Source organism: Cervus elaphus, chromosome 11, assembly GCF_910594005.1.
Source record: "Cervus elaphus chromosome 11, mCerEla1.1, whole genome shotgun sequence".
Lineage (NCBI taxonomy): Eukaryota > Metazoa > Chordata > Mammalia > Artiodactyla > Cervidae > Cervus > Cervus elaphus.
In genome coordinates, this window is record NC_057825.1 from 84,313,317 (window position 1) to 84,338,212 (window position 24,896).

At 41.0% G+C, this 24,896-nt stretch overlaps 2 protein-coding genes across 3 annotated transcripts in view; one reads left to right on the forward strand and one right to left on the reverse strand.

Annotated features, from left to right (window-relative positions):
* The window catches only part of FEZ2 (fasciculation and elongation protein zeta 2), a 44,050-nt gene extending 28,507 nt beyond the window's left edge, over positions 1 to 15,543 (forward strand). The window contains exons 6-9 of one of the 2 annotated variants that reach the window (XM_043918250.1): positions 6,512 to 6,592; positions 8,784 to 8,859; positions 11,671 to 11,736; positions 14,595 to 15,543. In XM_043918250.1, the coding sequence (XP_043774185.1) occupies positions 6,512 to 6,592; positions 8,784 to 8,859; positions 11,671 to 11,736; positions 14,595 to 14,611 (240 nt within the window). In that variant the 3' untranslated portion in view covers positions 14,612 to 15,543. The remainder of the gene's footprint in view (positions 1 to 6,511; positions 6,593 to 8,783; positions 8,860 to 11,670; positions 11,737 to 14,594) is intronic. The other variant, XM_043918251.1, reaches the window with a different exon arrangement.
* Positions 15,544 to 16,733: 1,190 nt separating this feature from the next.
* Positions 16,734 to 24,896, reverse strand: part of CRIM1 (cysteine rich transmembrane BMP regulator 1) — a 204,277-nt gene continuing 196,114 nt past the window's right edge. The window contains exons 15-17 of the mRNA XM_043918249.1: positions 23,279 to 23,398; positions 20,580 to 20,767; positions 16,734 to 19,189 (exon numbers count right to left, since the gene is read on the reverse strand). Of these exons, the coding sequence (XP_043774184.1) occupies positions 19,013 to 19,189; positions 20,580 to 20,767; positions 23,279 to 23,398 (485 nt within the window). The 3' untranslated portion in view covers positions 16,734 to 19,012. The remainder of the gene's footprint in view (positions 19,190 to 20,579; positions 20,768 to 23,278; positions 23,399 to 24,896) is intronic.

A 24,896-nucleotide genomic window follows, 5' to 3' on the forward strand; every position in this document is an offset into this window, starting at 1 on the left:
TGTCAGTGACAAAACTGAGCACCATCAGTGATTCTAAAAACACAAGGAGAACTCAGGAAATACTGTTGAGACTGGCTGAAGAGACCAGTATTTTCCCAACCAGTTGGGAGCTCTCGGAGAGATATCTCTTTGTTATGGACCATCTCATTGCACTTGATGCTGCGGAAGAGTTCTTTAAAATTGCCAGTCGAACTTACCCCAAGAAGGCTGGGGTCCCATGCCTGGCAGATGGCCAGAAAGAACTGCACTACTTTCCTTTTCCAAGTCCCTAAAGGAGAAGCTACAAGGCAGAATGGGAATTCTTCCACTGGACCCCACAACCAACCAAAGTTGGGCAAATGTGTGCAAACGAGAATAAGCAAAAAGAGAGCTAGCTAAGAGAAAAAGGATTTTGAATCCTACTGAAACCTGAGAGTTTGGATAGCTGGTCATCATGAAACTCCATGAAATGTTGAGGTTGCATTGATCTTGCATCAGAGAGTTGGTCAGTGGGCTGTTTTGTCATGGGTGATTAGATTCTATTGACCCCATTTTGGAGAAGGAAATGGCAACCCACTGCAGTATTCTTGCCTGGAGAATCCCAGGGACAGAGGAGCCTGGTGGGCTGCCGTCTATGGGATCTCACAGAGTTGGGCATGACTGAGGCAACTTAGCAGCAGCTTATTGATCTCTAATTATGTGCCAGGCATGGGTATTAAGGATGCAGAGTGAACCCTGGCCTCTAGGGGCATGCTGCCTGTGGGCTGGGGATCTGATGACAAACCATCCAATGCGCATGCAGTGTTTCTCAACCAGGCCAGTTTGGGTGCCGCCCCCCCCAACCCCCACCAGGAGACATCAGGCAAGTCTGAAAACGTTTGTCCTTGTCACAGCTTGGAGGGATGGGGGGTGGTGTCCTGGGGCATCCTCCTGCGTAGAGGCCAGAGATGCCATTCAACATCCTGCAGTCCACAGGACCGCTCTCACGGCAGAGAATCACGTATCTGAGCCTAGTGTCAGCAGTGTCAAGGGGGAGAACCCAGGGATAGGGAGCCGACTGCTGTGTTCAAAGCAGCGTCCACGTTTCTAGTGCCTCCTGTGCCCGGTGCTGCCCTGCGGTCCAGGCGGTGTGCTTTATCGTCACTCGTCATTGGGTTTAGAGGTCTGAGCTGAGTCCTGAGGACAGGGGAGGGGAGGAAGGGCAGGCAGACTGGGCAGAGGGGCGGTGTGGACCACGCCCTGGAGGAGGTGACAGGAGCCCCTGGGGACTGAAGCTTGTTCATTATGGCTAGAAGTTGAGGGAGAGGTGAATCAAGAAAAAGAGGAATAGCAAAGTGGAAGCCAAAGAATGGAGGGCTTTGAATGCTACACTACAGCATTTGGTCCTTATTTAGAGGCTATAGGAAGCCCAGGGGAGGTTGTAAGTTGCTGGTTTCATGTTCAGATTTGTCTCTTGGAAAGGTGACTTCAGTGTTTCAAGGAGCATCGATTGGAGGGAGACAGCTAGAGCTACGGAGCTGATTTGGGGGCTGTTGCTGTCATCAAGTAAGAAGTGAGTCAAGGAAGTGACAGAGATGGGAGAATAGCTGAATTTCAGAGATCTTAAGGGGCTCGGATCTATCGGGACACTGGGAAGGGAGGAACCAGGGTTGGGTCATTGATTTCTGCCTTGCGGTGGCATGGACACGTGTTTTATCTTCCCTGAAGGGAGACATGCAGGTCTCTTCAACAGTAACTGCAGCAGGCAGAGCCCTTGGGCGATGTCTGTCCTTCCTGTCGGCTCTGGATGGTGCAGCCGCTTGGGGTACAAAGAGTGAGCCTCCCCTTCCAGCACCTCCAGCACACGTGGATGGAGAGAGGACAGGGCCAGGCAGTAACGCCTTCTTATGGGAGGAAGGGAGAGTGGGAACACTCGGTAGCCACGGTTTCACATCCTGCTGGAGAGGGTAGCAGGACCCCTTTCGGTTTGGCTTTGAGAGGCTCTCCTGTCCATTGTCCTTTGTAGCTCATCTCTGGGTGTATAATTCATGTCTCAGCTCACATGTCACCTCCTAGGAGAACTTTTCTCTGAGCTCTCAGTATAAAGTAGGCATCCAGTTTTTAATTCTTGTAGCTATTGGCAGGGTGTGCATTATCTACCATCATCTGGTTCCTTTATTGTGTTAATTTTTCCTGCTCCTCTTAGCCTGGAATGTCAGGTCACAAGGGGGCGAGGGACCTTGTCTGATGTGTTCACTTTGAATCCTTAACATGTGGAGTAATATGTGGCTCCATATATTTTTTGAAAGAATGAATAAATGAAGGAGAGAGGTATAGAATGCTGAGGGAGAAATAGGCTTTTAGTAAAAACATTTTTTGGTGGCGGAGAGGAAGATGAATTTGGTCTTGGGTATGATGCGTTTTTTTGGAATGTTTAAGTACAGATGTCCAATAGTCCACTAAACGTAAACCCAGGAAGGAGATCATAATAAAGGCAGTTGGTGTTTCTCGAGTCCTTCCTTAGTGCCAGACTGTGTTCTAAGCACTTGGTATAGTGGAGCGGTGGATCTACAGAGGCAGAAGTTGAAGTGGGAAAAGCAGAGTGTGCGTGAGAAGAAAGACAGGGACACAGGTCTGGGGAGACGCCAGTGAATAAGAGGTGAGCAGAGAAAGAGGCTTCTCTCAGAAGCAGCAACCCGGAGACAGGGGGACCCTGGGAGAGCATGGTATCTAGAAACCCAGGGAAGGAGGAGAAATTGCTGAATGTCTCCGAGGGATCTGAAGGGTGTCTGCAGCCTTCGGCATCAAAGAAATGATGTTGGGGAGAGTTGTTTCTGGAAACCCCAGGGAAGGAGAGGTTGAGGGTTTGAGAATTTAAAGGTGGTAATAGTGGGGATCCACCTACTAATGGAGTAGATGCTGGAAATTCCAGTTTGATCCCTGGGTCAGGAAGATCCCCTGGAGAAGGGAATGGCAACCCACTCCAGTATTCTTGCCTGGAGAATCCCATGGACAGAGGAGCCTGGTGGGCCGCAGTCCACAGGGTCGCAAAGGGTCCGGCCCAAGGGAGCAGGCGTGCACAGCAGCGGGAAAGGGCTCGCGGAGAGGTGGAGTCTGAACATGCGGTCAAGGGAGAGATTGTTCCTCAGTGGCTCTTGGGGAGGTGAGGGTTGACGGCAGCTGGAGTTGGGGAAGCGTATCTTTTAGACGGTTTCTTTGTGCTTCCCCTGAATGTTCTGATTTTTCTCATTGTGTCATTTTCCCAGTAGAACCTTACTGGCCGCAATGTTGCCTGCTTGGTCAGGATCTGCTGGGGCCTAACGGCCCACAGTTACTGACTCAGCTGCCATCAGCCGTGAGGGCAAAGGTTCTACAGGGAGTTTCTTTAAACTTCTTTGGCCAGGATCAGCTGTTATTTTTGTATTTTTTTAAGTTACTGTGACTTCATGTGGTTGCACTTTCATTCACTTCCTCAACCTGGTTGCAGGAAAACCATTTTTCATAGATAACGCAGGCTGTTGGCAGTTGAAATGGCTCAGTAATATCCAAAACTGGACATTTAATAGAGAGATTTAACTTAGTTTAAGAATTTAAAAATTTGCATAAACAAACCTCTCCCTTCCACCTCCTACCAAGGGATGGAAATTAGGTTTCCAATTGGAAAAGTAAAGACTGTGTTTTTATTTTTAAATTTCATTTATTTATGTATTTTGGGCTGTGTTGGGTCTTTGTTGCTGCACGCGGGCTTTCTCTAGTTGTGAAGAGCAGTTTTATTCTGGTGGCTTCTCTTGTTGCGGAGCATGGGCTCTGGGGCATGCAGGCTTAGTTGTCCTGTGGTATGTGAAATCTTAGTTCCAGGGCCCGAGATCGAACTCATGTTGCCTGCCTTGGCAGGCGTATCCTTAACCACTGGACCACTAGGGAAGTCCCAAGACGGTGTTTTTAGAATGCTCTGTTCAAATGTGAAGTATACCTTAGTATTCTGATACATTGATTCTGAAATGTTTTATCTTGCTTGAGGTTTTCTGAATTTCCATCTGACTTTAACATGCCTATAGGTAATAGAATGAACTAATATAGAAAATTTAAGTATTTTTTTCTCTTTGTTGCTTTTGAAAGGAACATTTGAACATATGTCTACATTTGATAGACATAATTTATTTGAAAAGAGTTTTATCATAGACGCTGGATCCTAAGAAGTTCTTTTGATAATCTGTTTTAAAAAATGTGAACAAATTATATGATAGTGTGAGAAATCTACAGGCATGGTTATCTGGAGGTGTTAATACTAACCTTCCCTGATAGCTGAGCTGGTAAAGAATCTGCCTGCAATGCAGGAGACCCCTGTTCAGTTCCTGGGTTGGGAAGATCTGCTGGATAAGGGATAGGCTACCCACTCCAGTATTCTTGGGCTTCCCTTGTGGCTCAGCTGGTAAAGAATCTGCCTGCAGTGGGGGAGACCTGGGTTTGATCCCTGGATTGGGAAGATTCCCTGGAGAAGGGAATGGCTACCCACTCCAGTATTCTGGCCTAGAGAATTCCATGGACTGTTTAATCCATGGGGTTGCAAAGAGTCAGACACGACTGAGCGACTTTCACTTTAACACTAACCTAATTCATCAAAAGGAAGAGTTAATGCTGCCAGCAAAGTTAACAGCATGTTTAGTGGAGGTGTCTTAACCAGACATTTGATTCCTACTGAGACAAAGTGAAATGTAGATCCTGGAAGGACAGGGTGGGGAAGGATGCTTCAGGAGGAGAGGTGTAGTTGGACAAACTCACACAAGGTACTTGGATTTTCAGAAACAGCATCGAGTATGTGATTGATACAAAGGCAGTGAGCTTCTTCAAAGATGAAACCTTTTGGTATTTCTCAGCTTTTTGTTGTGTGGACTTGTTTATACTCTTAAAATTCACTGAAGACTCCAAAGACCTTTTGTTTATAAAGATTATATTGATTTTTACTGTATTAGAAGTTAAAACTGAAAATTTTAACATATTAACTCATTTAAAAATACCAATAAGGGGAGCTCAACTGGGTGCTTTGTGATGACCTGCAGGGGTGGGGTGGGGTTTAGGGAGTAGAGGGAGGTCCATTAGGGAGAGGATATGTGTATACACATAGCTGACTTTTAAAAATCCATGTAAAAAAACAATAGGAAAATGGGGAAAATATCAAGAAGAAAATTATTCATGCTTATGTAAATAGCTTATTTTTTATGAGAAATAACTATGTAAAAAGATTGAGAAAAATGGCATTGCTATGCATTTTTTCCAATCTCATTAATACCTGATTTAATCGAAGACAGCTAGATTCTCAAATCTGCTTCTGCATCCAGTCTGTCATTTGAAATACTTTAAATCATGAGAGAGAGAGTAAGAATTATATCTTAGTATTTCTAAGAAAATTATTTTGAGCTCTTTGACCCCTGAAAGGGTTTCAGGCTTCCTGGGATGGAGGTGGGTTTGGCCCTGGACCATGTCTTAGGAATCACTGAGCTACACTTTGCATTTCTTGAGGGTAGAGACCATTGCCTTGGTTTTCTTTTTTTCTGCTCCTTAGGGCCTAATAAAATATTCTTTATGTTGACACCTCAGATGTATTTACTGACACAGCTCACCCCTATAAAATTCCAGGGGAAGGAACCATCTGGTGAATCAGGACTGAGCTTCCGCTTCAGAATGCCTTTCCCCTTGATTAGTCATGCTCTAAGAGGATCCATCACGGTCCTTTAACTCAGCAGCCACAGAGGTGCCCCGGACTCTTTCCACTGTCTTGACAAATTTGTAGACTGGTTACACATCAAGATGAGTAGTGTAGGGGAACAATATTCCCTTTTCAGCACAGCAAGTTCTAGGAAGTCTTGGAGGTTGCTGGGAGAAAGAAGCGAGAATTGTTTTCTAGAAGCAGAATGGAAAAGTTGTGGAAATCTTAGGGGGCTGTGCTGGCACGTGGGATCCACTCTGCTCTCCAGGAAGAGAGCATATGTGTTCCTCCAGTTCGCATTTTCTGCAGCAAGGCAGTGGCAGGTGGCTTGCAGAATGAGTGGGAAGCCATAACCAACGCTCTGAGTAACAGCATTTCCATTTGCCAAATGTTATGTTACTGTTCTCCAGGCCTACAGTAGAAATATGCAAACTTGGATTGAAAAATATGCATACTGTTAGTGTTAAGTTTTCAGACTTTTGAAAAAATATAGGTAAACAATATCAAAAGGTATCTTTAAAGTCATGTGGCAAATTTTGCATAAAACAAATACCTGTACAACTTACAGAGTTTGTATAGGAGCAAATTTATTGATCAGCTACTTCAAGACATATCTTCATACATATAGTAGCATAAACATAGTTGCTTTTGCATTTGACTTCCAAAGAAATGGATGCAAAAGCATTTTAAAACAGCATGATTTTGTCTGCTTTATCTGAATGAGTTGGTGGCATTTTCTAACTGCTTGCCTCTCGGGCACATAAGTCATCGTGGTACGTTCTTACTAATAGTCTCTGAACTTCTTTCCCTGTCCTTTTCTTCCGGGCCGTTTATCGCTGCCTTTAGCGCTTCAGCATGGAAGGGATCTCAAATGTCATTCAGAATGGCCTCCGCCACACCTTTGGAAATTCAGGTGGAGAGAAACAGGTGCTCAGTTATCCTTATTTTCCTCATTCTCTGCTTTTTCATTCACTGTGTAAGTTAAGGTCCTGAAAGCTGGCAGCCTCACTAATTTACTAAGACTATTGCTTAAAAGAGAGAAATGAAAGTTCATTATATTTACAGCCTTGATAAAGCATAGTATTTCCCTTTAGGAAAAAGCGTTTTTCAAATTGGACAATAAATGCATTCTTAATACATGTTTTATAGCTCTATTTTTCACTCTTACTTTTAAATAAGTAGATATGAATGTATTGATTTAATGAATTGCATGCATAGAATATATAGTTGTGAAAATAACTAAACTAGAATATGCTACTGTAATTGTGAATATTTAAGAAGCAAGATCTCATCTGCAGGGAAAGAAAGCCAGATGTTGGTACCATTTAGACTATAGTTCTAGGTCAAACTGTCTAGAATTACCTACTTTTAAATGAAATTTATGTGTTTTTAAGATGTATCATGTGGCCAGTCAACCCCACTGTTCCCTGAATGAGGCATGAGAGATTATGAGTATAAAATCACACATGGATATAGATATATAGTAAAGTGTGTAATGTTATTTATAGTGTTAGTTATATAAATTTTTAAAAATATAATGGCTTAAGGAATGTCACGAGCATAGGAAATACATCTATATTGAGTGTGCTTAGTATTACCCTTTACAATTGAAACCTTCACATTAAAAAGAAAACTCTTCTTTACTTCTTAAGTGAAGATTGGGAAAGTGTGCGGAGTGTAGCTTGTAGGCAGTTGATCAGAGTGAGGCATCTGAGCCTAGGCTTTTACTGCAGATAGTTCTGTTTTGCTCAGGAAGAGAAATAATCGACTTCTTCACGCTGACATTTGCACCGCAGAAGTGGGCTCCATTAAGGGATGGTTGATTTTTTTTTTTTTTTTTTAATTCTAATGCCTCTCACCTTTCTCAAACCCACAAAATGGCAGAATACCTTCCAAACTGACCCAGCGTGTGGGAGTGGGGCAGGAAGGCCTGAAAGTGTGGTCAGACAGCATGCATGCCAACATGTGGCTTCCTGGTCCTCCTTCAAGTGGCCTGACATGCATGCTGTTAGTGATGCGCCCCAGGAAGACATGTTTCTGGCTTCCTGTGTATTCTTTACAAAGAAATGTTTTCGGTTATACAACTGGGCATCACCTTGGAGAGGCCTACACCAAAAAGATGGTGGAAATTAAGTTTCTTAAATATTGACTAATTCACTGTAAGCAGTTACTGTTAAGCAAGTCTGTTTTGGTTTTTGATTATGCATGGCATAAAATTGCTCAAAGAGGATTAGGAATAGAGCTGAGAGTTAGGACTGGGGCTAAATAATGGGTGCACCTGGAGATTTCAAGTTAAAAAAAACAAACTAGTAGATCTCTAGATAAACACATGCAGAATACATTGAGTTGTACATTTTTTTGGTGGAGTGGTCAGAAGAGAATCTGGACAATGATTTTTAGATTATGCTTTCATGGGACATAGTTATAGAATATTAGTGATACTTGTGAGCCTTATAGTAGTGAACCAGATAGTTTGTCTCAATATCAAACATGAATTTTCATTATTCATTAGGCCCATCTCTCCTTTCACTTTTCTCTTTTCCTTTAATACCTTTATGCATTTATAACTACTTACACAATAATTAAAAATAACAGTAATACATCTCTAAAATTACTTGAGTTTTTCTTTTTTAGTTTTTGGAGAAAACTGGAATGCGTTTTTAAAATTGTCAAGTTACCCATGTGACTATATTGTTCAACCAGGAAAAAATGGTCTGAAACAGAATCATTTAACTGCTGGGAACTATTTTGTTATGCAGAATGGTTATGTATTTGCGTTTAAATTACCATTTCAAAAGTGTGTTGAAATATGCAAGGAGAATGTTAGATAAGACTTCACTTTAACAATGAACAAATTGGGCAGATCACCCTCCTACAACTCGTTTGTGAAATTTTCAGTAACTGAAAGGAGAAAAAGTTGATATTTATGTAAACAATGGGCTTGTATGAAATAGAGCTGGGCAAAAAAAATGAGCTCTGGCTGAGATAGTAAGATACCTGTGTTCATTGTTAAAGTGGCTCATGTTTCATGTTATAAAACAAACCTTCTAGTAACTATATCACATTTTTACAGAGAAGGGAATGCAGATTCAAGTGACTTTTTTTTTTAACTTGGCAGTACTTGACAACAGTCATTCCTTATGAGAAAAAAAATGGACCGCCATCTGTTGAAGATCTTCAGATATTAACAAAAAGTAAGCAAAGATGAAATTAAACTGTTACCTTATTTACTTTTGCTGATTCCGAACACTTATCTTAATTGTTGCTGCTGTTGTTTTATTTTGTCAATTTAGGGTAGCCTGTGATGGATCTCATCATTTATTCTTTCGAGAAGGAAAACATAAATGGCTGTGACATCAAATCCAACTCTCACTCTAGAGCTGATTTGTATTTTTCCTGTTTTTCTTACCTTTTGAAACATTTACAAGCTGAACTTTTGGGGGAAAAATGGAACTTAATTTTCCATCACCTATTGTATATTTAAGAATATTCAGTAAAATAAGTGCTTCATGGATCTTATATTAATATGACTGTCAGTATCTCAGTAGGAAAGACTTAGAAGTGCAGCCTAAAACACTCCTTTCTTAGGAATGCAGAGACGAAGGTAGGTAGTTACAGGTAGAAAATAAATTGATAATAATATTTTAAGTACTTACTCACTAAGCAAGTGTTTATTGAAGGCCTACCCTGGGCCACGCTGTTCTGGGCACTTGGGTACTTCAGTGAACAAAGCAGACAAAAATACTCCACCTTCAGTGGGCTTGCATTTTAAAATAATTTGCTAGACTTAAGAGACATTCAATATGATGTGTGTCTATAATAGCTATAAATGAGCCCTAAATTCTGGTTCTGCCCCTGTTATTTACAGGCATTTCTGTTGGTCACAGTGAAAAATTAGGATTAACATATTTGCTCTATTTATCTCATAAGTAAATAGATTAATGTATGTATAATTTGGTACAGGTCAATCACTTGGCTTTGTTTTTCTTGAAAGGATTGAATTTGCTCATCTATTAGGTTCCCTCTAATCATAAATGTTTGCAGTAACTGTAAATTAAAGAGGGAGCCATATGAGAGAACATCACATGAGTGGTTATTGATGATGATCTGGATTTTGGAACTTGGAGCTATGGAGGCATAGGTGGAGGGAGCTTGAGGAAAGAAGTGTGTTATTTGTAAGCAGCCTGCCTGCTAACTGGAAGCTTTTTTTTTTTTAAGAATTAATTAATTTTTTATTGGAATTTTAGGATTGACATATTCTTTCCTTTGAACAAAACTTTAAAACATTTCATGGTTATGTGATGCGTCTAAAAGAATTCACAGATCAGGTGGGCGGCCAGTCCTCTATGTTTCAGGAGGAAGTTATGAGTGTCCAAGGCCGCATAACAGGGATTCCCTGGTGGTCCAGTGGTTAAGACTCTGCTTCCACTAGGAGAGTGGCTAGTTACAGAGCCACCTCTTGTAATTCCCAGTCCACTGTGCTTTTTAATAATGCTGGCTTTTAGTGTGTGATCTTATGTAGAGCTGAAAACAAATCTAAAATATGATTGAAAACAGAAATACTGAGTGTAAGTATTTCTCTAAGAAGGGAACAGAAATACTGCCTAGAAGCCAGGACCTACTGAGAAATCTCAGCTTCTCAGATCAAGAACAAGCACATACTTGACCAAACCAAAGTCCTCATAATTCCCACATCCAAATGCCCTAGGCACAGAGTCTTAGACGATGTCTTTGTAGACTGACACAACTTAGAATTTGGGGTAAGCGCGCGTATGTACAGTGTGTGAATGAGTATCCAAGTTAATATACTGTATACTATATCAAGATAGTAGATGGAAGGATGACCTTTACTATGAAAGTTTAAAAGAAAACTTAAAAAAAATTTGTCTCTTGAAAATTTTGGGGAGAATCTGAGCCTCTGCCATTCCTACCTGTAGATATACTGCAAGGGAAGCTCTGGAGACAGTCAGTGTTTAGATATGTAGCCTTCCTCATAAAAGCTATTGGAGGTGCAATAATAGTTGTAATAAGAATTAGAACATTGTTAGTTATGATGGTAATGATGGTAATGCTTACATAGTGTGTATTATGTGCCAGACGCTACTTGAAGTCCTTCACGTCTAAATTGGTAACTTCATACTCATGATAACCCTGTGAGACAAGTCTAATTATTATTCTCACTTCATAGATGAGGAACTGGGTGGTTAAGTCGCTTGATCACAGTCCCACTGCTAGAAGTGGCTGAGTCAGGCTTTAAACTAGGCTGTCTTGTCATATGTCTGGGGGAGAACAGTGAGGATGCTCCAGAGAGTTTGAGTTGGCAGTCAACTGTGAAAGGGCAGTATTCTTTGTGGGTTTATCTGAACCCAAGTGGTCTAGATGTTTTTAAACTGCTATAATAGTATCTGTGTCTTCTATTCTGTCTTTGCTTAGCGATCAAATTGTCAAAGATTCTCTTTAGAATGAGGCTGACTCACCCAGGTCCCTCTGCCATTTTAAGGAGCAGGCAGCCTGGCAGGATGCTGGCTTTATGGAAGTCTGTTCTTCATTTTATTCTTTTCTTTTAAAAGTTTCTGAGAAGGCTGACAGATAATGCTCCTTGGAGAGTGCAGCTAGCTCTTCATTTTTCTAAGAGTTTCTCCAGCTCATGAGACCTCAGCACTGAGGTTCTCCTTCCCAGAGCTCATAGAAGTGCACATTTTGGTAACTTGCTTGCCAGTATTTATGAAGACAAAACTGAGCCTCTGTGTAATAAACCCAGTTCCTCTTTCCTGCCTCACTGTTTAGAAATTTTAAATCAAGGAAATAGCTCTCAGGTAGCTTAATATTCTTACCTGAGTGAGGACTTATTCAGCTGTAATAAATTCTTGTCCAGTTGTAGTCTTTCATCTAGAAGATAATCAATTTGCATGAATTGTTTATACTGTGTAATTAAGACTAAGGCTAGAATGATAGAGATTGTCTGAATTTGAAATCATTGTTTTCCTTCTCCTTTTATTTTACAGTTCTTCGTGCCATGAAAGAGGATAGTGAAAAAGTTCCAAGCTTGTTAACAGACTATATACTAAAAGGTGAGGTTTTTTTTCTTTTTTTAAGCTTTTTATTTCATATTGGGGTAAAAAGGTAAGTTTTAGAATAGTGTATGTGCAGTAGTTGGGAAGTTTTTATTAGTCAATAAATGCATCATCTTGCTAATAGATTAAAAAGTAACTTCTAAATGTACAACTTTTCTTTATTGTATTTTGCAGCATGAGGATAGATACGTAACTTACTTATGCTCCCAACATAATAAAGCATGGTTATATAAAATTTAGTTTTTATTTGAGGTCCTGGGCTGGAAATAATTTTCACAGCTAAATTATAAACATCAAGGAAGGCAGTGGAGGATATACTGTGGAGATATTGCCATAATTATGTGAGTCTTGGGTCTTGACAGTGGGAGGATTTGAGAAAGGTGGCCTCTGCCATCTTGGGGACAATAGAAGGAGAAGGACAGATGAAAGCAGGAACATTCAGATCAGTTAACCATCTCAAAGGGACTATGGATGGGATTGGCTAAGGGACAGGGAAGGTAAGGAGAAAGAGAAAAAGAATGGATGTACACAGAGCCAGGGCAGTGGAGAATGAGCCGCAGATCTTAGGAGCGAGATCAGGATCACACAGGATGGGAACAGTGATGAGGCAAAGAAGATTGTGTGAGACTTTAATGACATCACCTGCTTTGCTGAGGAAAGAACAAAATTTGGGTAATAGAGGGACTGAAGATCTTACTTAATTCCAGTCAAAGCTAATACTTTTAAATGAAATTATTTCTTTGAAGTACCAGTTTTTCAGGTGGCAGATTTTCAGGGCATCATAGGACGCATCCTGTAGTGCTTGGTCCAGGTTGGAGAGCAGTCCTCTCCTCTGGCCACACTGTTCTTCTTTGGGTTCTCACTCTTCTCCACCAGGAGTTGCTAACTGAACAGAAGTTTGGGATTTGTGAGAAGTTCAGGAACTCAGATGGGACTGTTCCTCAGTCATAGCTTCATACAGGAGGAACTAGTGAATAGTACATAGTGTCACCCGTAAGGCCAGACGTGGAGCTGGCCACGAAAGGGTTAACGGGGAGGGTGTTTAGGAAAGACTAAATTGACATGATCGTTTTTTTAAAATAAGCCGTGTTTTCTGATGGAGGGCTGTCTCTTCCTGTTACATTCTCAACTTTCTGAAAACAAAAACCTGACATCTCTGTTTGCTTTTGTGTTGTGCTAGCACTGGTTTGAAAGCTGGATTGTCCTGAGGTTTGTTCTTTATAGACGTGAATCAGGAACGAGATGCACATAAAGAACGTGTCTGAAGTTTCGCTGGCGTGGGTTACTGGGGTACTGCCGTGAGGGCCAGGGATAGAGCGAGCTTCCCAGACACTCTTGAGCTCTTTTATCGTCAGACTTCATGGGAGAATTGTGTGACCGGAGAGCAGAGTGCTCTGGGGGGAAGTGATTTTTACTTTTTCCCCTGAAAACCCAGGAGTGTAACTGTGACCCTGCCCTGCCCCAAGCTCCCCTCTGCCCACTGCCCCCTGTCCCGGTGACCCAGTTCCCGCCCCACCTGCCAGCCCACCTCTAGGTAAACGGTGCCAGCCGCTGACAAGCTGCCTGTGTGCATGTGCTGTGGTCTGGCCTTGGCTTTGTATTGTAAGGACTGGGTGGGAAAGCAGCTGGGGTTCAGACTAAGGAGTGACTCTATAGTCCAAGAAAATGAAGAGGGGAGGGTAACACACTCAGAGGTGTGCACATGCTTGGGAAGGTGAGGATAGAAGGCGATTCAAACTGCTCTTTTCCACCCATTCTGGAAATCCACAGCCACTTAGTGATTTCTCTTCCTTGGGGATCAGTAGAACACTTTACCTGGGAAGGGGGTATTGTTCAACGGAGAACTCTTCATCCCCTTTCTTGGTGGGACTTTCTCCTTGTTTTTAACGCCGGTGACTATGGGTTGTGTGTGTGTGTGTTAGTCGCTTGGTCATGTCTAAGGGCGAACTCTTCATCCCCTTTCTTGATGCGACTTTCTCCTTGTTTTTAATGCTGGTGACTGTGGGTTGTGTGTGTGCATGTGCGTGCGTGCGTGTTAGTCGCTTGGTTGTGTCTGACTCTTTGTGACCCCATGGACTGTAGCCCACCAGGCTCCTCTGTCCATGGGGATTCTCCAGGCAAGAATACTGGAGTGGGTTGCCATGCCCTCCTCCAGGGGATCTTCCTGACCCAGGGATCAAACCCATGTCTCTTATGTCCCCTGCATTGGCAGGTGGGTTCTCTACCCATAGCCACCTGGGAAGCCCGGCTGCCTACATATACCACCTTAATTTCAATGTGAAGGTGAGAAGTGAAAGAAGGTAGAAAAGTGGCCTCATCTGATCCAAGATGGGGTGGATGCTGAATGGGCTACTAAGCTTCTCTTTCCCACCACTGCTTCATCGCTCCACTCAGCCTGCTCTATCCCAGCGCTCAACTTTGTACCAGAGGCTGGTGTAGCTCTGGCTGCCACTGTGCTGATCCAAGATAGGAAGAAAGTGGTGTGCAGAAACTCGCTTCCTTCTTTGACTTCACCAGTGAGCCATCTGCTGGGTTACAAGCCTTCAGCAAGGCTGTTATAGGTTTGTATCTCTAAGTGGTACCCTGAGAGACATGACCTCTTGGCATCTCATTTCTGGACAATTCTAATCAGTGTGTCTTGAGAAAACTTTTCGTTGTTGGGTATACCCAACAAAAATGCTACTATAGATCCGTATTATAGTTTTCATTGTTTAATGGCATTTTTATATACATATAGAATGTATATAAAATGCATATATAAATGTATATAAATATATATATACATCTTATGTATATATATTTTATGTATACAAAATATACATTTCTATTCAAAAAAATTTTTTTTCTTCCTCTAGTTCTGTGTCCTACATAGGGCAGCATCACTTCAGGAACCGCTTTATCCTTCGTGGGCAACAAGCTACAATTCCTATAGCATTATTCTGAAAGCTGGCTACTATTACCTTCCTGCTATTGGAAACTCAGGACACTTGAACTTGGGTTTGTGATTCAGTATTACTAGATCATGCCTTCTCTAATTCTTTGTATCTTGAACTGAGAGAACCATGGCACTATTTTGAATTCTAGAGTTTTTTTGTTGTTGTTAAATACTAACAATTATGAACTCTTCTGCAACTCTGTAGAGTAAGGGGGAGTGATGTTCACTGAGCACATGCAGCTATATTTTTCATTAACGGACAGTACGTCTGAGTTTTTACGGCTTTCTAGATCTAAACTGCACTCATTCAAGAACTAGATTAAAGCATTGAGAGATTTATACTATAGTTGTTCTTCAGTGATGGCAAGTACCAACACTGATTTTTTTTTAAATAAGAGAACTGTCAGTATAAACATTACCTACCAGTATTGTCCAGAGAGACTGAAACTTGGGCTTTTTGGAAGAAGGGAAACCAGAATACATTATCTTGGCTTAATACTTTGTCAAAATCAAAACACCCGGAGATGGTCCATTTTAGGGCTTGCTGTGTGTCTCACCATTGTTCAAGTTTTAACCATTAAGATGACATTCACTTTCAGAATCTTGTATTGTTTAACTTAAGATGTTTCCATGTTTCATTTCCCATGTCTGTGAAGAAGTGTCCTTAAAAGGAATTGGTATCTTTTAAGGTGCTTAAACTGTATGCTGCAGCAGTGCCCGTTCCCTGTTATTATTGTGTTTTATTCATGCCTGTGTTTTCCTGAAGCACTAATTCTGGAACAGCTACTCATGGATCCATCCCTAGTCATGAAACACCTTTGCCAGTTCCAATCAAGTCAATTCTGTTTAATAAATGTTGAAAAAAAGTAGCATACGTTTGAGAGCTTTTTTTTTTTTTTTTAAATTCTCTTAACCATGCTGGATTCCTCCCCTTGCTATTCCACACACTGTTTTATTACAGAGCATGAGCTGGTGAAATCTTGATTAGCCTCATGCTAAGTGGGGGCATGGGGGGAGAGGAGCATTTTTCAGATAGTGATAAGCTACTGTGGAATGTCAGAAGTCTTGTCTTTTCCTGGGTCTGTGAAACATTCCCGACAGCCTCTTCTCATCACCAACATGAATGTAAGTAGAGTCTAATTAGCCATCAGACTTTTCAGGTCCCACTGAAAACATCTGTTGAGTGTCCAGAGCCCACTGTGTTCCTCACTCTGCTCAGTAAGGGACGTGAAGACGGCAGCAGGCCAGTTTGGAGTTTGATGCCAGCACTGCATTTCAGCCTTTCTCTGGGGCACGTGGGAGTGGAGATGGTGCCTTGTTTTATTCATTCTTGATAGTGAATATGTGAACAGTTTGTCCCATGCTCTTGAACTGATGAAGAATCTTACCAATATAAGAATATTAATTGAAGCTAATCTGAATTTGTAAAAATTGTCTTATACAAGAGGGCATACTAAAAAGCAAAAGAATTGTCTTCTGAAGCCACTCAACAAGAGTCTGTTTATAGTTCCTTCTTAAGTTGATGCATCTGAACTGTATGAAAAAAATGCTATTTTTTCTGATCAACTCAAAGTCCCTTTTTAATGAGGGTTCCCTGATTTTGCTTGGTAACCTCATTATTCTTCAGCAGTAAACCCTAGGGCTTCCCACTGCAGCCCCTTTCCTACACATGATGAATGACACTAATGATGAGATGGGCATATTTGATTGGTGACTGACAACCAGGTAGATTTTAAATTTCCCTCACAGCAGCCTCTCTGGGCTGTACACTTGCGGTGGGCAATGGGGTGGCGGGGGCCCCTTTTTTGTCTCACAAGGATTCCTTGGGAAAGGCCTGCCTTCTGAGCAAAGCACTGGAGTGTGATGCTGGAGATTCACGGAACTGTCAACCTTAACATAAAAGGATGAGTCATCTTTCACATCGCAGACAGAATCTTTCTGAAAGGGACATCATGTGATTTGGATTCAAAGTGTTTATTTGTTGCCAAGAATCAAGTTGCAGGTAATCCTCTTACAGCCTTGTTTTTTGAAGAAAACAAACTGTAGAACTACAGTGCACTCCAAGTGCCATATATCTATTTTATTCTTCAGGAAATTATATTTTTCTTTTACAGAGCACAACAGGAACCAAAGTAAAAGAGTAATAGATACAGCACTCAGGATAAATCAAATCTTTAAAATAATAATAAAAAAAATTTACACCTTGTCCTATATCCTGTTAGTATTTTCATAATATGGCCATGATTGAAAAAAACAAAAAGCAAGCATTTACAATTTTTTGATAGACTTTTTATGCCAGGAATGGTTAATTGTCAACAAAAATTTATACTAATCAGGCTGATGTAAATCTATTTTGGTAGCATATCATTAACAAATTTATTTTGGAGATAGATAAAAATATTGCCCCTTGATAATAAATCTTTTTTTTTCTTTGATGCAAACAGCTAGAACACCTTTTTCTTTTCCTTTTTTTTTTTGATATTCTAAGACAAAAGAAATGGTTAATCTTCAGATTAATAAATTAGGTCATTATAATAATAAATTAATTTTTTTTAAAGTTCAGCAACCTCTGTCCAAGTATTTACAACAATACTTGAAAGTTCCTTTACAAAACAGAACACGTTTTCTTTTCACATTAAGCATACTGGGTATCTGTGTCTTTCACAACAAGCATTTTTAAAAGAAAAAAAATCAATGCAACAAATGGGTAATTAGTATAAAAGTGCTAAGAGCTGTTTGAAAAGTTTAACACTATAGTATACAGTCAGTTACATCTGAGGCAAACTACGACAAACTTCCAGCTTATTATGGACAATATTCCAGTAGTTGTTTCAAACAGTTGTTTGAAAGAAAAAAAAAAAAAAAATCCAGGAGCTGATTAGTGATGCAGCTAAAACTGCCATCGATGTCTCTGGCCAGTGAGCGAATTGAAAACCGAAAGCAAATCCAAATGAAGAATTTAATAAAGGAATACCTTCTCCATGGCAGGTATGGGGCTGACTGCTCAAGGCGTGTGCATACACACACATACACTCACACTCACACACACATTTCTCTTCCCAATTAAACTGCAGGTAGAATGAGATTTTGTGTTAATCAAAAATTTGTGATGGAATGCCTGTTTGTTTTTGTTCTGGTTAAAATCTCATAAAAATACATTCAACAGGAAAACATAAAATTGTATGTGTATAAATATATATGCATATATATATTATATACACACGCACACAAATACTTTTGTTTTTCTGAAGCATAAGAGTTACATAAATATTCCTATAATTGCTAGAGTTTAAAGAGGCATAATTTTTTTTTTTTTGAGCTTCAACCAAGGTGCTTGAATAATATACAATTAAAATGAAGTAGTTTCTATTTTGTAGATTCAGTATATAATAAGGAAAAAAAAATATCCCCAAACAGTCTTTTTTTTTTTAAAAAAAGTTTCTTTTTAAGCGAGAGCTTCAATGAAAACTATAAACAACCAACAACAGAACAGAAGAAAGCGACAACAAACAAGGAAGTGTAGCCCTGGAAATAAACGCCTGGTGACCTCACCCTCTCCTCCTTCCGGCCACGCGGCCATCAGAAAAGCTCCAGTGCTCACATCGGGAAACGACTCGGGTCCTGATCACCTGCTGACTCTGCTAGGAACTGGCTGATTGGCTCGGAGGAAAAAAGAAAGCAGCAAAAAGTATAACTGTGTAGATCCTTAATCACCCGCTTTAGAGAAACGTGGCTACCCCATGTCTCCTGCTTCCTCACCGCCTACTGCAGCTGTGACTATAGGAAAGAAGCGTGTGGCTGGAGGCCTGGGGTGGCTATCAAAAGGGTCTGGTGCCCTTGTCTGTGGTCTAAGCTGGTTACAGGCAGAAGGATCGCAGGGCCTGTTTTCCTGCTCGCTCAGGCCTGGGCTGTGCAGCGACCAGTGCAGTCTTCCGAGCAACAGGGAAAGACATCCTCTGGGCCACTGGACTGGACTGCTCCCCCAGCCGCGCTGACCAACTGTGTCTTCCACCACCACCCCCCTCCCACCCATTCTCCCCAACCAAACTCACTGTCCCCGCCCCCAAGTTTCTCTACAGCTATATTACAAGCAAATACATCTTAGCAACTTTGAAACCTTTGGTTCTAAGACACCACTTGGTCAGTGATCTTGAGGAGGAGTGGGAATGCTTGCTCTGCATGCCGCTGCCGACAGAGCCCAGCCCAGGAATTCCTCAGCGCTGTACATCGTCACAATCCAATACAACCCACTAAGCAAGTGCGGAGTTCGAGTGTACTTTTTAAAAGCAGACTGAGTCGTTTTTCTGTCCTTCAGAACCTCGCTGGCGCCACCTGTCTTCACACCGTTTGGTAGAAATTGTCAGCCTGTAGGTGGTTCTGTTTCTGCATGCTGTAGAAGCCACTGAATCTCGCGTCTGGTTCCGCGATTCTCAGCATTCTCTGGGAACCGTCCACCTGGACCCGGGTTCCTTTCTTGCAGTCCACAGATACCAGCTGATTATTTAAAGAGGAAGGCTATTTCATAGGAGGAGGGGGGAAAGAAAACCATAAAGAATTAGCTGCTTTATGTATCTTGAATCAGCAGTTATCTAGGCCTCATTCGAGTGAGATAACAGCATCGCAGCACATGGATGAGCGGACTGCATGGGCTAACAGCCTGTTCTGGAGCCAACTACACACTTTTTTGGGGGGTGGGGGGCCACACTGCATGGCACACGGGATCTTATTAGTTCCCTGATCAGGGATCGAACCTATGCCTCCTGTAGTGGAAACAGAGAACTTTAACCACTGAACTGCTGGGGAAGTCCTTCCTACCAACTATACTGGGATACTGAAAAACTGTGTTTAAAGGTAAAATGCCAATAAATGATGTCAAACAAGGGGGAGATAAAAGAACTGAGAAAATACTGAAGTGATAATTATTTTCAAATACTTGAAGTACAGATCAGTTCTTAAGAGAGTTGAAGGATGAATGGAAGGTACCAGGTCGGCAGCTGTTAAGATAAATGGACCATTTCGAATCACTCAGGCTGTAGAATGAGCATGCCGGTTTGGGCCAGTCCCTCTGTCTCCAGCCACAGGCTTTCCCCAGCTCTGCAGGCGGGGACTGTCCTCCACATTCCTGTATCCCAACCCAGCACATTCCCAGCCCAGAGGCAATTCACGTATTGTCAGAGAAAATCAGAGGCAGGCTATTCCATCTGATAAATTTTGTGAAAGGGTTATCTGGATGATAAGATGGCTGTTTTCAATTCTTGAGTAAATGAATTACTTCCTACTTTTTAAAACAGGCAGATTGAAGCCCTTTGTGTTGACAGCAAATACATGTTCTTTCTGCAATACGAAATCTGCCTTTCTCCACCCTGTCTGGTGTTATTTCACACAATCCCTCCGTCTGTTGCTCCCTTTTCCTCTCTGCTTGCCTTTGACATGTTTCCCTGTCCTTTGGACTTCTGTACATCTTCATAAGCTTTCAGCTCTCCTCTTTCCCTCTTTTGAGTGTTATCTTCTACCCTTGTGATTTTTTCTTTTTCCTCTCCCAATTCTATGTTGATAGATGACTGAGAAATACCAAGTGATCAAGTTTTAATTTCTAATATAAACAACAATGACTTAAACAAATACCCCTGGATTGATTCCTATTTGAAAACTTTAAATTAAGGTAATTGGACCTGTGAAAAAGGTTGGGTTCGTTAACCGATGGAAGATGGAGAATTCATTCAGTGACTGATCTAGCCCCAGGCAAGTACTATGTATCTGATCACTACAGCCTGATGTACATTTGAGGCCACGAAGAGCAAAGTAAAATTCAGCTGGTAGAGCAGATATCCAGCAATTAAGGAAATACAAGCATGGAGGCTTTCCTAGTTTGACTGAAGAGGCTGAAACTTTGTCAGGACAATACCTTAGTTGGTGTTCGATACCAGCAAAGCAGTGGTATCCACTGTTTCTTCTGATTGATGAACAGGAATGCTATTATGATAGAGAGGCCTACTACTATAGGAACCACAACCGAGGCAATGGAGTCCACTGAAGCATCTTCTGAGTTCAGCCTGGTATTATCTCTGTAATCTATCTGGGGGTGACCCATGTCTAGGAGAGAGAAAAAAAATTACAAGCATTTATTACCTAAACCAGAATTTTTAAGGATTATCTTAATTACCCTACAAATAGAGATCGGTGGATTGGTTTTATTGCTTCCCAGTACTTTAAGGCTAAAACATGATTAAAGTCTAATGTGGATCCAAAGAGCTCTTATGAAAGGGCAGAGCTCTTAGGATGGATGTAAAAAAGGAAATATTAGAGTGAGAAGGTTTAATAACTGGACAGGATGATGCTGATTCTAGCTAGTCAAGAAAATAAGATTCTTATGTAGACTTTAAAAATGACTAAAAAATACTTTGATTAATGTTAACCTTTATGGTCTTCCTAAGATTCTGAAACAGAAACATCAGCTTTCCTCCCTGCTAATTTATACTAGCAAACCGGAGGTGAGGACAAAGTACATGCTTCTACTTAGTAGCGTAATAGATAAGACTAATTAGTAGTGCACTTGTAAAAACCAAGCCAGGATCAAAAGCTTGGTCTGTTGGTTGATATTTCAGTTTACTGAGCTCTGAGCAAAAATGCCTTACTTTTCATAAACTTAATGAAAATTCATTGGGCCTGTTAGATCGTTTTCCTGTATAAGGGACATTTAATTTTGCTCTTATAAATGATGGGTCTTTTTGTTCTTTTAAATCACCATTCTTTAGCAAAGGTAAATACACAGCAATCAGGAGCACTCTGAAAATGTCCTTATTTTGTTTCAAGTAAACCTCTGTAGTCAGGATCAGGTTAGTGAAAGACCAGGTTAGTGAAAGTTGCAGAACACATACAGTGAAAAGGACCTGATTTTGAACTGTTTTGAAGACTCAGCTCATGAAGCAGCACAGCTTTGTGATGTTAATACTGTCTTTAATTTAAAACTCAGATTTTTATTAATATACTTCTATGTGTTTGTGGGGGGATGGAAAGAAGGGACCCTCCTAATCATTTTAGCCACCATAGATGGTAATACTTTACTTTATAGAAGGTGGAAAAAAAGCAAATGTATTTATCAGCATCAAAAAAAATACAAAGAAGATAAAATACCCTATTGATGAATTCAGGGTGCAAATATACAATGAAGAATGAATGTTTAACTTCCCACAATATAAATGATATTGGAAGTGTTTTTAGGAATATATGACATATAAGAAGATTATAAAGTAAATTGAGGCTTGGGGAAAGAAAAATGAAGCTTCAATTGAGATCAGTTAAAAAAGAAAATTTAGTCTTTAAATTGTTTTATGGCCTAAAAGCAGGCCATAAAATTTAGCTTTAAGCTTTCTAGCAGCCAAAGCAAAAATGGAAACAAGCATCATCAATAAGATTCACATTGTCTTTAAGATGAAAACAAAGCAGCTGCTTAGGAGAATCATGGATTTCCTTGGTACCAACACAAGAGATTTCTCCTAAGGGTCTTTATAACAAACACAACTACTATGTAATTCAGAGTCCTCAACATAATAAATAAGGGCTATTCTTGTGGCCAAGACTCAGCACCCAGAGCAGTATGTGGCGCCGAGCAGGCACTAATATTTACTGACTGAGTGACTGCACACAAAATGGGAAAGTGCCATTCAGTCAGCAGTCACATAGGAGCCAAAACACGGGTCCAGGAATTTGGCTCTCTGGTCATCTGGCTTGATCCAAGCATAACACTTACACAACATCTAAAGTAAGGGACCATTAATCTCTCAAGCAATGAATTAATTTTTTCCAAAAGAAATAACAAAAACTGTCTTAACAATGATTTTGAAAATGTCCTTGGAGTAGACAGGAGGCAGTACTGAGTCACGGCTAAGAGCAAGCTTACACTATTTTGATCAAGAGGCCTACTTCTAGATAGAAGGTTAAGATTGACAGGAACTTGGCCCTGCTTTGCCTCTTAGCTGCTGAGAGGCAGAATAACATCTCTATTGCACACAGATAAAGGACAGAGCAAGAAAAAAAAAGCATGGAAAAGCCTGATGAGTGGGAAAATCAACATATCAGTAATAAATTGAACTCCCACAGAGTGAAAACTACCTGTAGGTAGAGGGTAATCTTAATGCATAAATGCTTGATACAGGATCCACAGGGATAGGTGAACGATTTATTATTACTTTGCTTACAAAGTTTATTCACATACATACATTTGAGAGATGGCTTAGAAATTCCAGATACCAAGCTTTTATGACCAGGAACATATTTCTTTCCATCATCACTAAGTCTCTGAGCTTGTGGGGCCGGAAAAGAGGCATTTTATCTGCAGACTTACTTCATCATCCCAGGCTGTTAAATATGTTACAGCCAAGCAGGTCTTTCCTGGACTGGTTGTTTGAGATTACTTGGACATGTGATTTAATAGGTTACTCAAAAGAAGTTTTGAAAATTAAAAAAAAAAAAAAAAGTAAACCATACACATGACAGATTTGAGAGAAGTGAAAAGTGATAAGAGTATGAACTCCGCTTCCACTGTGCGTTAACTGAGCACCTCAGTGAAATAAACTCTTGATATCTGCTGACTTTGGCACTTACCTCTGGGGAGGTGGATAATGTCGTTTTCACTAGGTGTGGGCCACAGGGGGACCTCCATGTCAATCTCTCGATGATTTGTCTTCTCAATGGGTACATTGGTTGGTTCTGGGACATACATTTCTAAAAAGAAGGGAGCATTTTTTTTGTAAGAGATGATGGGGGGAGCACCTTATTGACTTCTGTCTCCTCAACCCAGGTAGACGGTGCATTCGGTTCAATACAACACAATACAACATGTCCTGGGACACAAAAGATCCAGTTTCTGCCCTGACATCATTAATGCCCGAGAGTCACCACCTTTGCAGGGGTGGGAAACATGTCTTACAGCCATTTAAAAGGGGGAGGAGAAGTTTACTCCTCCACCAAACTCAAAAGCTCTGCTTTTTCATAACAAATGCTGCTGACTACAGATTTGTGCAAGCTGATGGGCACTGGCCGAAATGAAAGGATTTCTTTTACTTTCCATCAGCTAAATTATACTTTAATAACTGTTGCTCTTCAATCCATGAGTGCTGACTCATTTATATCAAATATATCACAGGAAGTGAAAAAGTTAAAGCACCTTCATTCTGTATTCATTTCCCCTTCACTGTTTCCCTCAAAAGGAATGGACGTCAGCAGACCTCATGAGGCGCTGCCTGAGTTAAGTCTTACATGTCTGCTCTGTTCCCCCTGGGACCATGCAGTCTGGAAACTGAACTTGAGTAAATATGTTTATATTATCTAACTCAATCAGACAGACACTTTGATCAACAAGATACTACAACATGAAACAAAACTGAGAAGAATGACACATCGGTTAACCCCAAATATCAGGAATATATTCCTAACTTCAACTGGCTAACAATAATTAGCCAACTTTTTAAAGAAGTAATTCTTAAGAACCTCTTTTTCTAACACATGACAACAGGAGTCTGCATCTAGCACGTTCCTTGGCCAAGTCCTGCCATATTACTAACTGATTTTTATAATAAGGTCACCCAACGTCGGCAATACTAAATACTAGTAAACAGCCTCGTGCTATGCTCCACTTAGTCGCTCAGTCTTGTGTCCGACTTTCTGGGACCCCATGGGCTGTAGCCTGCCAGGCCCCTCTGTCCATGGAATTCTCCAGGCAAGAATACTGGAGCGGGTTGCCATGCTCTCCTCAGGGGATCTTCCCAACCCAGGGATTGAACCCAAGTCTCCGGCATTGCAGGCAGATTCTTTACCATCTGAGCCACCAGGGAAGCCCAATAAACAGCCTAATTAGACCAAAATAAAATACATGAAATATGTTTGTATAAGTTAGAATATTCCTCTCTGCTCAGAGTGATTGATCGCTATCCCAAAGTTACCAGTCTTTCAAGAAGTGGACCTTAAAAAAGACAGATTTGAGACAACTGAACAGTGATAGAGAGTGTGAACTCAGCTTCCACTGTGTATTAACTGCCCAAGGTTATGCATCCAGGAACGGCAGAGCCAGGCTTCAGATGCAGTCCTCTGAATCCAAAGCCCAGGTCTTCCTACTGTCCCCAGGAATAAAGTCATTTTGGCTTTAGCTTTCTTAGTTAAATTTCAAGACCCCTCCCAGTAGCTCAGTGATAAAGAATCTGCCAGCAATGCAGAAGCCACAGGA